Source organism: Trichomonas vaginalis, chromosome V (assembly GCF_026262505.1).
Source record: "Trichomonas vaginalis G3 chromosome V, whole genome shotgun sequence".
Taxonomy (NCBI): domain Eukaryota; phylum Parabasalia; order Trichomonadida; family Trichomonadidae; genus Trichomonas; species Trichomonas vaginalis.
Genome location: NC_067207.1, coordinates 18,776,726 through 18,789,576, shown reverse-complemented (window position 1 = coordinate 18,789,576; position 12,851 = coordinate 18,776,726). Strand labels below are relative to the sequence as shown.

The window sequence follows — 12,851 nt, the reverse complement described above, 5'->3', positions numbered from 1 at the left end:
TCAGTAGAAAGTATATAGTTTGGAAGCTTTAAACTTCAGAAAATAATTCAATTTATGATAAAATTCCATTGAATGCCATTCAGTTCTGAGATGAATGGCACCAGGGCATATTCACAATATAAATTTATGTAACAAAGTATAAAAGTATCTTAATATATTTAACTTCTGTTACATAAATTTAGTGTGTGTTGATGGAATAATGTTTCGTGAATCTGAGATTAAGAACAAAGGAACAATCGTACAGATAGATGAATAAGATCCTTTAGAATTACTTTTAACTTTGATTTCGAATTCTTTAACATCATATGTTTTAATCAATGTAATATTTGTCACTATCTTCCAAAATAGTTTATGACCTGTTTCAAGATTTAGATTAAATCAATTTCGTGTGTTGAATCAATGATAAATTCAGTCATTATATCTGCACATGTCAGACTCTACTTTTATCGTATTTCTTATATAATCTTATCTCTTATAGATCAAGAATTATCTGTTTTCATTGAAGAAGAATCTGTATTTAACTTTCTTTTCCCAAAATGCTAGCATATACTTCATATATCTTTCGATTTTTCTATTGATCTGTTTCAAAAATAATTTGGCAAATTTAATTTATGAAATACGTTAATATTTACTTAAATTGAGAAATAAAAAATGATTCAAAGAACCAAAAATGAAGATTTTTAATTCTGTTTAAATACATGATTTTGTTTTCTTCCTCATTCATTGATTTCGGAATATCAAATGCACATGACAGATGTGGTATTTCTATTTTGATTGGATTTGTAACAATGTTTGTGAAAATAACTGTTCTATGTATTCTAATATCATTTTCATCAATGTAACATCCATCAATTGTAATATTTCCTGAACCTGAAGAACTTTGATAAAAATAACTATTTCTTCCTGTATTATTGATAAAATTACAATTTGCGACGTTAACAATTGCTTCTTTAGAGATTATAATTAAATATAAATTATTACTTAAATAGTCACATGACTTTATCAATAATGTTTGTGATGAATCAAAAAAATCGCGACAAAAATTGATATACCAACCAGTAGTAAATGTATCAGTATTATTACTAAACGTTGAAAATGATACTTTAGATGGAGAATTGTAGTACCAGATGTCAAATAAACTGCCATAAGTATTGAATTTACTTCTATTTCTCCGTTTCTTAGACGAACATTTCCATCTTTATCTTTAAACATATTTCCACTTTGAAAAATATAAGAATTAAGAATTTTATTCTTATATTCAGAGAGATCACTGACACAAACCCAACAATACATATTTCCTTTTGCAGAATTAGAATTTAAACTACATATTCGATTTTGGACGCATTCACCTTTCCTAGAGTAGTATAAACTTCCTCCAGTTTCCTTCGAATTAGAACAATTATTAAAATTCGTATTTTCTATAAGGGTTTTCGTGGTATCTTTCGAAGTAGTAAAGTTAATAGCGCCTTCTGTGAGTAATGTACCAAAATTACAAAAGCTAATGTAATAGCTTTGATCTTCTGAATTAAGTTTTTTGATTTTTAGAGAGTAGTTTGTTCCTTGTTCGGAACTTGTGAAAAACTCTCCCCATTCTTGATGCATCAATTCTTCTATTATCTTCTTCTTTTATCATTTCATGATATCGATTGTATTTTTGAACTAATGATTCTAATTTCGTTCTTCGACTCGAAACGAAAACGAGTGAAGTAAAATTGTAAACTTCAGAAATTCTACATCAAAATTTGAAAACATACATTATAAAAAAGAAACCATGGAAACAATATATCTGAAAAGGAAAATGAATTATCGTTATCATTTAATGATTTTTTTACAAAAGTCGTTTTATCTTTGAGATTCAAATGACTTAATTTTGATTTTTCTCTTTCAATATCATACCATTTAGAAGAATTATGATAAAAATAATAAACTGCGAGACAAAAGACGTAAGTATTTAATTTTGAATAGTTTACATCATTTTTTTAATGGTTTATTAGCAACAATATGCTCGGCTTTGCAATTCTTGCCGCCCATATAGTTCGGCATGTATAGTAAACCTCTGCATGATCCATGTTTAAATTTCATGCAATTAAGTTAAAATCTAATTTCAAATTTACACTCTATCGGCTAATATCCATGTTACACGAGCATTATTGCAATCAAGTTAAAAGAAATCTCATAAACTGGGATCAATTTTAGCGAAAATTCATTTATTAGCTTTTAAATTTTCAGAAATACTCAAAATATCCACATAAGCAAATTGTAGGTATAAAATTACTGACTTACCATACTATAAAGTGCTGATCTTTCAACGAAACATACTTGATACTTTTTATAAAAAAAATTTTTTTTACATACACACAATTACTTACACTATAGTACAGAGAATAAAACTTATGTAATGCATGCATTAAAAATAGTAGTGAATATAATACATCTCAGAATTAAAAATAAATATCCTTAATGATTTTATTTTTACCAAAAATGCAAATTATTCAAGCGTGCCCCTTTAAATTTTTTAAGGCTCCGGTCCCACCCTCTCAATTTTAAAAGTTTTAATATCTCCACCAATATGAGTTTTTGATACTTTTATTTTAGTATATAATATCATTATGTAATACACTATAGTATTGTATATTTAAACTGAGTATTACTATTATAGTTCATCTTATCTGAGAATTCGGTATTTTGACAAATTTCAACTTTGACCGGTAAAACTATTTATTATCAAAAAAGCCCACGACATTTTATAGCATATTAGTGATACATTATATTGTTATTAGTAAACTTGATTTTCAATCTCTTCTAGATGAGTTATTTGTTTTTTTGAAAAAATCTGACAAATCACTTTTTGACAGAATCTAAAGATTTTTGATTTGTCAAAGTTTTAATAATATGATAAGGTTTATATATGCTATCAAAATATAATAAAATCATATAATATTACATTATCGCTATATATGTCGAATATTAAAAAATTGTATATTAACATTTTTGTCATATCTTGATAATAAAGAAAAAACTCTCAGTTCCCCTTCGACAAATTGTTAGAATGCAACTAAAGTTTATTTTGATATAGTGAGTTTGCTTCTAAAAAAATATATGAAAGAAGAATTAGGTTTGCAAGACCCCTATAAAAAACCATTTTTGCGTCGAGAATAACTTCATGCACGATTAATTGATATGATAATAAAAATCATATATGATAATTACTTAATATAGGCAACAATATTGTATTAATCACTTTTTGTCAAAACGGTTTTTCGATAATTGAGTATTCAATTTTCCAAAAATCCATTCAATAATTTGATTTATAATTCAACGTATAAGAAAAAACTCTCAGTTCCCCTTCGACAATTTGTAAAGAAAATTATATAGTTTCTATGGACACTATTTGTGTATTCTACCTTCTTCGGTATTTCGAAGAATTAGGTTTGCAAATTTGATATTTTTGATGTATTTTTTTCAAATTGAGAGGATTTTTGACGATAGAAGTAGGTGTTTTTTGAATTACAATTTTATATTGATGTGCATGATAAAAATTTGAACTTATATTATGGTGACATAGTATAAGTCATAAAGTATTAATATACAAAAGATATTATCAAAAAATTCCTTTCCAATATGTATAAACAAATCGATTTTTTAAATTAAATTTAAACCTTAAACTCAGTATATTAAAAAGTGACATTATTTTAATTAGAAGTACAAAAATCCATAGTCATAGAATTATCAAATGATTGAAAATTGTTATAATTGGGCGCATTATACTCATTTATGAATTTACTATACTATATACTTTGTGAATTTAAAAATCCAAATTTTCAATTTTTAAAATATCATTATTTATCATATATCAAATAGTAAAGTTAGTATATATCATGTTTAAAACGATAATATAGTCAAATTCGAAAATTTTAAAAATAGATAATATTTAATTTTTACAAAATATTGGTATATGTGCAATCTATTGGTATATTTTTACTCCTTATTAGATACTCGTCCTAAGTATATGCAGCAATCATGCAGGACCGGAGCCTTAATAATTTTTTTCTTTATGTTTAAATATTTTATTTCATTTTTTTCTTCATTCATTGATTTAGGAATATCAAATTCAATTGTTTCTATTGGATTTTGTGCATTGCTTTTGTAGTAAACTTTTCCCGTTTTTCTAGGGTTACTTTTATCAATGTAACATCTTTCAATTGTAATATTATGTGAACCCCTTTGACCAAAATAATAAGCTCTAAATGTGTTATTGATAAAATTACAATAAATTAGATTAGTATATGTATCATGAGCACTTACTATTACATGCATATCGTTATTTATGTAGTTACATAACTTAATCATTAATGTTCCAATTGAATCATCGAAATAAAAATAATAAGCCCATGCTGATAGATAACTATCTGTATTATTACTAAATGATGAAAATGATACTCCAGATGAAGAATTAGAAAGGTAAATGCTGAATAAGCTACCATGCCAATCAGAAGTGTACGAAATATTTATATTCTTTATTTCAACTTCTCCATTTTTTAGATTAATATGTCCTGATTCAAGATTTTGCAAATGCCCACTTTCAGTAAACGAAGAATTAAGAATAAAATTCTTACATAAAGGAAGGCCACTAACATCAACATAACAATACATATCCCCATGAGTAGATTTAGATTTTAAACTACAAATTCGATTTTGGACGCATTGACCTTCTGGAGCGAAGTATAAACTTCCTCCTCTTCCTTTAGTATTAGTGCAGTTATTAAAATTTGTTGTTTCAATAAGAGTTTTTGTTGTATCTTTCGAAGTCGTAAAGTTAATGGCACCTTCTGTGAGTAATGAGCCAAAATTACAAAGGCTAATATAATAGCTTTGATCTTCTGAACTGAGTTTTTGACTTTTAGAAGAGTATTTTAAACCTTGTTCTGAATTTGGGAAAAACTCTGCCCATTCTTGATGCATCAATTCTTGTATTGTGGTCCCCATCCATTATTCCAATTTGGTTATTGATTTTTTGGAGCAATGAAGTTAAAATGGTTCCTCGACTTAGCCCTGAATAAAGGAATATAAAATTGTAAACCTCATAAAAATCGGTTTATTACAATTTAATTTAATCTTAAAAAAGCAATAAGATGTCTATTTGTTTACAACATCTTGCTGTGAATGAAGAATTATTTTTACATAAAATTTCCTTAATATAAAATTGTAAACTTCATAAAAAACTTTTTTTTACTTATTATATGAATAAGTAGTTGTATTTACTTGGAAGCAAGCTTAACACCCAGGTCAAAAGCCTTCTTCAATTCAATTGGATCATGTTCTTTGACGTAATTGTTGATTAAGTCCATATCAAAGAGGGGCATCTCATAGTCGATGTTTGCTTTCGGTGTTAAGACTTGTGTGCAGTTAGTAACAATTCCAGCACATGGACCAAAAACTAATTCCATGTAGTCCTTGATATGTTGATATTTTGGCCAGTAAGTTTTCTCGAACGTTTCCTTTGATGCACCCATTGAAAAGACAAGTCCTGTCTTGATTTTTCTGCCGAATTTGCTTGGTGTCTTTGTATACATGAAGTTACTGTAAATGGCACGCTCAATGAAGGAGTAGAAGTAGGCACTTGGGTTACCTATGTATATTGGAGAGCCAATTGCGAATGCATCAACTTCATGAAGTTGATCAAGATACTTCTGAAGTCCATCTTTAATAACACAGCGATTTGGAGAGTTTGGCCTCTTGCATTCAAGGCAAGATTGGCATGGTTTGAGTTTCAGCTTACTGAGTTGAACAATTTCGGCTGTTTTGCCAACAGACTCGACGCCACGAGCAACTTCTTTAAGAAGCTTCATTGTATTGTTATTGGATCTTGGTGAGCAGTTGAATAGTAATACATTTGCTGCAAATCTGGATCCTACAGATGAAAGCATTGATAAAAGTGAAGTATTCTCTCAAAAAATACGATATACATAAATTTTCTGTAGAATAAACAATAGAACATTTCGGCTATAGCGAAAGGACTTAATTCTTGAAAATTTTTGTAACGTTTCAAAAATTTTTTCTGGTTCAAATACCGATCTATTGATGATTTTTTTAAATATAGATGAAAACAATAAAATCTCTTTGAACCATTTTCATCAGTTACTTTATTTTTGACACACAAAAATTTTAATGTAAAAAAAACTTCCAATCCTCACAAATATGTACGATAGAATTGGAAACACAAAATACGTGAAAAGTGTAATATCTTCAAGGTGAATTATACCACTGGTTACCGCATGAACAGGCCCATTGATTTCAAATATTTATCTAGAATACTTTTCTATATGTTAAATTTTATGAATCATCTTTGTTTTATAAGATTTTGTTGAAAGATAACATTTATCTTTATTTAAACAAATATATCGATTAGAAATTATAAATTATAGATAATAAATTATATATTACAGATCACAGTCTTCTGCTGCTGGTTCTGTGTCTGCAGTTTGGTAGCCTGGTTTTGGTGATCGAATAAAAACAAATATGACAATTGCAATAATAACTCCAACAACAATAACTGCAGCAACACATGATCCAGCAATGACAGCAACCGAAGCTTTTCCATTATCTAGATTATTAGGTCCATTTTCTTCACTTGTTGGCTTTGTTGTGTTTTCAAAACAAATGAATGTTTTGATTTGCTGACAAAGTTTTTGATTCCTCCAAGAGGTGACTGATAGAACTTGTTTCCTGTCAATCATCTCAGTTCGTTAGAAAGGAAGACACTGGTGTTGATTCGACAGTTGAATTTACCATCAACAAAGACATCGAATGTTCCGCCATTCACTGATTTATCACCAACAAAACCAACACTGTTTCCTGTTTCGTTAAATGAAACTGTGAACTTGATTGATGAACCTTCTTTCATATGAAATCCTTTGCCGTTGTAATACAATCCATGTTTTGTTAGTTCTGCTTCGCCTTCTTTAACAAATTTAGTGTGTGTTGATGGAATAATGTTTCGTGAATCTGAGATTAAGAACAAAGGAACAATCGTACAGATAGATGAATAAGATCCTTTAGAATTACTTTTAACTTTGATTTCGAATTCTTTAACATCATATGTTTTAATCAACGTAATATTTGGTTCTTCTGAGTTATATTTACCGTCATAACAAATTTCTTTTCCACAAATGATTTCAATATCTGAATCCATTTCTGATGAACTTTTAATCATCATTTTGTCAACTCTAATTTTAGTGAAAGAAGTGAATTTATATGAAATTGGGAATGATGATGAAGATTTGCAATCATTTTCTTCATTATTAACTTCGAAAATAGTTTGTGAAAGATCTTGGTTGTTATCTAAATTAGGTTTAGATGTTAAGTTATATATCTTTGATGTGTATCTGATGTTTCTTTCATCCCAATAAATTCCAAGTGTAGGAATGTTTTCTATTTCTGGAGTGAAAACATATGAACTTCTGTCTTCAAGATCCAAATGACTAAATCTTGAAAATTCTCCTTCAACATCATACCATTTGGAAGAATCATCATTTAAATAATACTTTGTTGAAATCGTTGGTGCACCAGAGCCATCCATAATTACAATCCTATAATAGTATTTCTTGCCTTCTTCGAGATAAATATTAAATCCATTTCTTGTGTTGAATCCTTGATACTGTGCTGAACCTATCCATTTTCTTGTGTCAGTCTCTTCTTCTATTGTGTTTCTGAATGGATTTTGACTCATATAAAATAAGAATCTCCTGTTTGTGCTGAAGAAGAATTTGTATTTAGCTGTCTTAGGTGCAAAATATGCTCCTTCTGCAAGACAAATCAATGTTCTAGATGAGTTCTTTTGTTCATCAAATTCTGGAATACTCATTGCATCATTTGAAAACATAACATGATACTTATCTTCTTCAAATGGAACAAATTCTTGATAATAGTTTTGGATTGAAAGAAAATCATCACTTGGAACTTTGAAATACAATTTAGTTCCATTGTAGATTTGTCTGAATCTGACAATTGTTTTTGTTTTAGATTGTGTTGTTTTATCTTTATAAACAGCATAAATCTTTTCAACAGCATCATGATCAGGAGGATTATATTCATATTTTTCATCTCCTAATGAAGTTAATGTTCCTTGAAGTTCTTTTTCTTCAACAGAATCGAATTCAAAATCATGCATTCCTGATTTAGTTCTCATAAATTTCTTGAAATCAAAAACATATTTTTCTTTTGCAATGATTTGATATGGACGACTTGTTTCAACTTCTTTGTTGTCGTGTACATATCCTGTCTGATAAATATTACAAACAGGATGGAATTCAGGAAGACCAAGTCTTTGAAGTTCTTCTTCATATCTACCTTTTGCTAAAGTCCAATCGAAAAATGAATAAGATTTTGCAAAAGGAAGAATATTGAATTTACAAACTTTTGAAAATGTTAAAATCATTTGACCAAGATTTCCATATTGTTCTTTTGTATAATATGTTTCATAACATCTTGCGTGAAGAGCTTCTCTCCAAACATGAAGACCAACACTATAAAACAAAATAGTATAAAATCTTTTGAATGAAGCGAAATAATAAGGGAATTCAACTGAAGAAACACTTGGGTTTTCAGGAGGAGTAACAATTGCGTTGTAACAAGTAAATTCAGCATCAATATATTTCTGAACCTGAACTTCTCCTTCGAATGTTGGTTGTCTTGTTCCATCATTTAATGCCCAAACGGAATAAGGGAGATAAATAAGGTGTTTGTTAGTGATTTCTATATCACTAAGGAAATTCATTCTGTGCTGGAAATGATGTGCAATCTCATGAATGAAAACGTGACACGCCCATTGCGAAAATGTCAAATCAGCGGTTTTTTCGAATTGATCTGGAGGAATGACAAGGTAATTGGACCATGGGAATGCAATACCATTTACACCAGGATCATTCTTTAAATAATCATCGAAGAAACAGTGGATTGGATTTTTAATTCTTCCATCATTTCTTGGAGTTGATGAATGAATATCTGCATTGTTGTACGCCATATTGCCATAACATCATTGAGATTCTTCTTTTGGCGAACAAATGTACTTGGTCCTGTAATATGCAATGATCCCGTGTCAAATACGGCCAAAGGTGCTGGATACTTACTGATTTTGTCGTTCCACTCTTCCTCTGTTGTAGCACCGTATCTAAAGTATGGCATTTTAATGACGCTGGAGATATTAACTTCTAATCCTTCTGGAAATGAATCAATTGGAATGAAAAAGTCGATAGCGCCACCGTAAGGCCATCCAAACTTAGTAACTGTGGTGTTGATATAATCGGTTCGGCATGAAGTTTGGTCTGCTCTTCTGTAATTGTATGATCTACTTGTTGTGATAACATTAATATCTACTTTGATACGATTTAAAGCTTTATCTGGTATCTCAACAGTGATTAGTTCACCTGGAGGTGCGTAAAAACCTGTCCAATGCTGCACGTTATATCTTGTATCGATAAAAATCTTAGCTTTGTAACGTTCGGCATTTGAAACTAATGAATCATCACCGTAAAATTGTTTTGTGCCTGCGGGATGGTAATACAAGTCATCTTGCGTTAATAATGGATCGACTTTACAAAAATGAGAGGTAATTGCGTTTTGTTCTTCCTCTAAAACGGAGTTGGAAACTCTAGCATCATGTTTTGGCCATAAGTAAGCATCATCATCAATGACTGTACTCGTAAATTTTGCTTCTTTTATATGTTTGACAGATGCTGGCTTTGTAACTGTTTCAAGAATCTCAAAGGAATCGATTTCCTGTGCTTGGACAGTATCTGTTCCAGTAAATCCTAGCTTGGGTTGCCCATAAAGTAGCCCAAGAAACACAAAAAACATTTAAGAAAAATTGAATGAGCCGACAAAATTCGTAATCTTGCATATCATCTAATATGTAATACTCGAAATATAAAAATACAAATGTAATTCTTTCAATATTTTGAATTCATTTGAATCAAAATCTACCTTTAAATTTTTTGAATTCAGATATACTGTTCATATGTGATTAATTACAATTTAAGTCCATTCAATTTTTAAGCGATCCTTCAAAAATCTTTCAGAATTCATCAAGAATTAATATTGCATAAATAAATTGGTTGTCAATAAATAATCAAAATTTGATTTTTCAGAGAAAAAGGATGATCATTTTGAATTTAGATTACCGAATAAGTAGGTAGCATTACTTGCATTTTGTAGGAATGCTTGCATATGGACTATAGTATGACGAAAGTCACCAGTTTCACATTGTTCTTGTACACTAATCAGCAAAAATGTTAATTATTTAAATTAAAATGTCTATTAATTTAGTTTCAACCTTTCTAAAACTTTTTGCACGAACAAGATTGTGTAAATTCTTCCACAAAACTTGTTACATTGGCTTATATTTGAATTTATTTCATATTTCTCCTTTGAACTATCATTGCTCATATATAAAATAAGAATTATGAGTTGTGAGATAATTATCGGAGATATTTACAAACGTTGGGTATAAAGTAATTTTAATGATATACATTATGGTTATATGCTTCCGTATGAGAAATGCGTATAGTTGCAAATTTAATATCTCAGTGGTATATTTTTGTTGGTAATATTGGAGAAATATCAAAATTCCTGATTTTTTTTTACTTCCAGAACCAAAATATATAATAATTCGCATATTCTAATAGTTTACAGTTGTTCTGAAAGCCAAGTCTCATTAAGAGAAAAAGATTTAATAAATTCCAGAAAAATATGATTTTACATTAAAATGAATACAGAAATCAAAATAATATTAAACTGATAATAATTTCTAAATAGGCAATTGCATGAAACAGCATTGCATGAAAATCTTGTAATTTTGATGAATCCGTTCCCAAAATGTCCATGCGATTCCATCTTGTTGTAAGGAGACATCATTTCGCTACTACCATCAATCATCAGTGTTTTTACAAACCTTATTCCTGAATAATGAATTGATGGATTATTTTCCTGGCTAAAATAAATTTCATTTTGAGATGTAGAATTTTCTAGGACGGAAATACAACCAGGATGACCGCTAATATAGCTACTTCCACCACCTCCACCTTCATTCCTATATGCAATTGATGAGCCGCCGCCAAAATAGCCCCCACCGCCAGATCCACTCCCATCTCTTTCTGCATGAAAACCGCCACCAAAACCAAAAGTGCCTTTGACAATTCCATACCCTCCTTGTGTCTGAGTACCGCCAGTAGACTTGTTATTTGATGCATTCATGCCTATCAGGCCACCACCAGGACCTCCAATCCCAGCAGTATCGCTCCCAGCACCAGCCCCTGCAACGATTATACGACTTTTTAATGAAGAAAAGTTACCATACTCACCTCCTATGAGTCTAATATCGCTGGCACCTCCACCACCTAAGTCACCATAACCACCTCCTCCATAAACATATGTATTGCAATGTGGCATCCCTTCATGGCCAACATATATATAGAATTTTTTCACTTCATCTAATATAATATCGCCTGAAACGTAGGATCCGTTTACAGGATTGGATGAACTTGAATAATATCCGCCACTACTGCCCCAAAGCTCAAAACGATAATATCCGGGATCCAAAGTAACTTCGTATGGTTCAGATATATCATACCTTGGACCTTTGAATGGAAATAATAGTGTATTATTGAGTGGAAACTTTATTTTTGACTAATTTTTAATCCAAATTAAAATTCAGTGAAAAGATAGAATTACTGTTCCATATTAAGTTCTGTCAAAATGTAAGCTATTCAATTCTATCGTCGGGGGAAGTATCACAAATCTATCAATTTTTTTGTAAAAGTATACAAAAACATATGGTGTTCAATTAGTTTATAATAATATAAATATTAAGATTATCCAAAATAAGAAAAACTAGGTTTTGAGAACACTTTTGAGATGATAATCAAAATATTTTGATTGAAAAATAATATATTATGTATCAGATATAGAATGGATTTTTTCAAATTTAAAAATTCTGAAAAATAAACAGTTTTGTAAAGTAAAAAAAATGAACGAAAACTCGAGACCTCGTATTCCAAATGAATGGGTAAGATATATGTATGAAAAACTTGAAAGTGGTGAGTAAGGATGTCAATTTGGAAGAAAAGTGAGAAAATTCCTAAAATGCTAAAAATGAATTTTCCAAACGTACTTTTTTATCTCATTTTTTTGATTTTGAAAAAAATTTGGAGAGAAGAACTCTTCGTTTTTGAATTTTGTCACGATAGTTTTAAAGTATATTAGACACATGTATTGATATTACTATTTTTGTATATTTTGAGAGAAAATCCCTAAAAAGTGAGAAAATCTGAGACGGTTTGAGAAAATATATAAACTATTGAAATTTTGAATTAAACTTCTAATTTGGAAAAAAGAAATTTGGAAAGAAGAAAATTCAAAAATCGAGATTTAGACTCAGTATCAAATGGAGAACAAAATGTTTCTTCATATGAAGGAAAAAAATTTTCTTGAGAAGAAATAGAGTTTTAAAATTTTATTGTATGTAATGAAATAAACAAATATTAAAATTATTTTTGATAACAAGAAAATTCCCAATAGAAAATATTTGAGAGAAAGAAAAAAGAAAATTGAAAAATATTACTCTCCTTTATATTTCATGAGATTTTAAATTTATTCTCATAAAATTGACAATTTTATACGTTTAGATGAAAATAAGTGATTTTGCTTGAAATAGAAATTATTATTTGCTTACAGCTATCAAATATATTTTTGCTATTTTGATTAAAATTTGTTAATCAAATTAATAAATTTTTTCTAAATATCTTAAATATCTGGATCACTCACATATACAATGAATTGAACGATAAAAATAATAC

The 12,851-nt window shown here is 29.3% G+C and overlaps 4 protein-coding genes across 4 annotated transcripts, besides 2 other annotated features; all 4 read right to left on the bottom strand.

The window, feature by feature from the left end:
* The first annotated feature begins 2,519 nt into the window (after positions 1-2,519).
* Positions 2,520-4,036: a mobile genetic element.
* A 1,222-nt stretch (positions 4,037-5,258) lies between these two features.
* Positions 5,259-5,953, bottom strand: TVAGG3_0361790 (flavodoxin-like fold; the record flags this gene model as incomplete). Its single annotated transcript, XM_001579866.1, has 1 exon — positions 5,259-5,927. The coding sequence occupies one exon, from the start codon at positions 5,925-5,927 to the stop codon at positions 5,259-5,261; it is 669 nt and encodes a 222-aa protein (XP_001579916.1).
* A 433-nt stretch (positions 5,954-6,386) lies between these two features.
* Positions 6,387-8,437, bottom strand: TVAGG3_0361780 (experimental autoimmune prostatitis antigen 2-related family; the record flags this gene model as incomplete). The annotated part of the gene is made up of 1 exon (XM_001579865.2): positions 6,734-8,437. One exon carries the CDS (start codon positions 8,435-8,437, stop codon positions 6,734-6,736), a length of 1,704 nt encoding a protein of 567 aa, XP_001579915.1.
* A 491-nt stretch (positions 8,438-8,928) lies between these two features.
* On the bottom strand, positions 8,929-9,855 carry TVAGG3_0361770 (experimental autoimmune prostatitis antigen 2-related family; the record flags this gene model as incomplete). The annotated part of the gene is made up of 1 exon (XM_001579864.1): positions 8,929-9,855. One exon carries the CDS (start codon positions 9,853-9,855, stop codon positions 8,929-8,931), a length of 927 nt encoding a protein of 308 aa, XP_001579914.1.
* Positions 9,856-10,625: 770 nt separating this feature from the next.
* TVAGG3_0361760 (glycine-rich protein family) lies at positions 10,626-11,722 on the bottom strand (the record flags this gene model as incomplete). Its single annotated transcript, XM_051231465.1, has 1 exon — positions 10,753-11,595. One exon carries the CDS (start codon positions 11,593-11,595, stop codon positions 10,753-10,755), a length of 843 nt encoding a protein of 280 aa, XP_051101195.1.
* A 5-nt stretch (positions 11,723-11,727) lies between these two features.
* Positions 11,728-11,768: a mobile genetic element.
* Between the last annotated feature and the right edge of the window lie 1,083 nt (positions 11,769-12,851).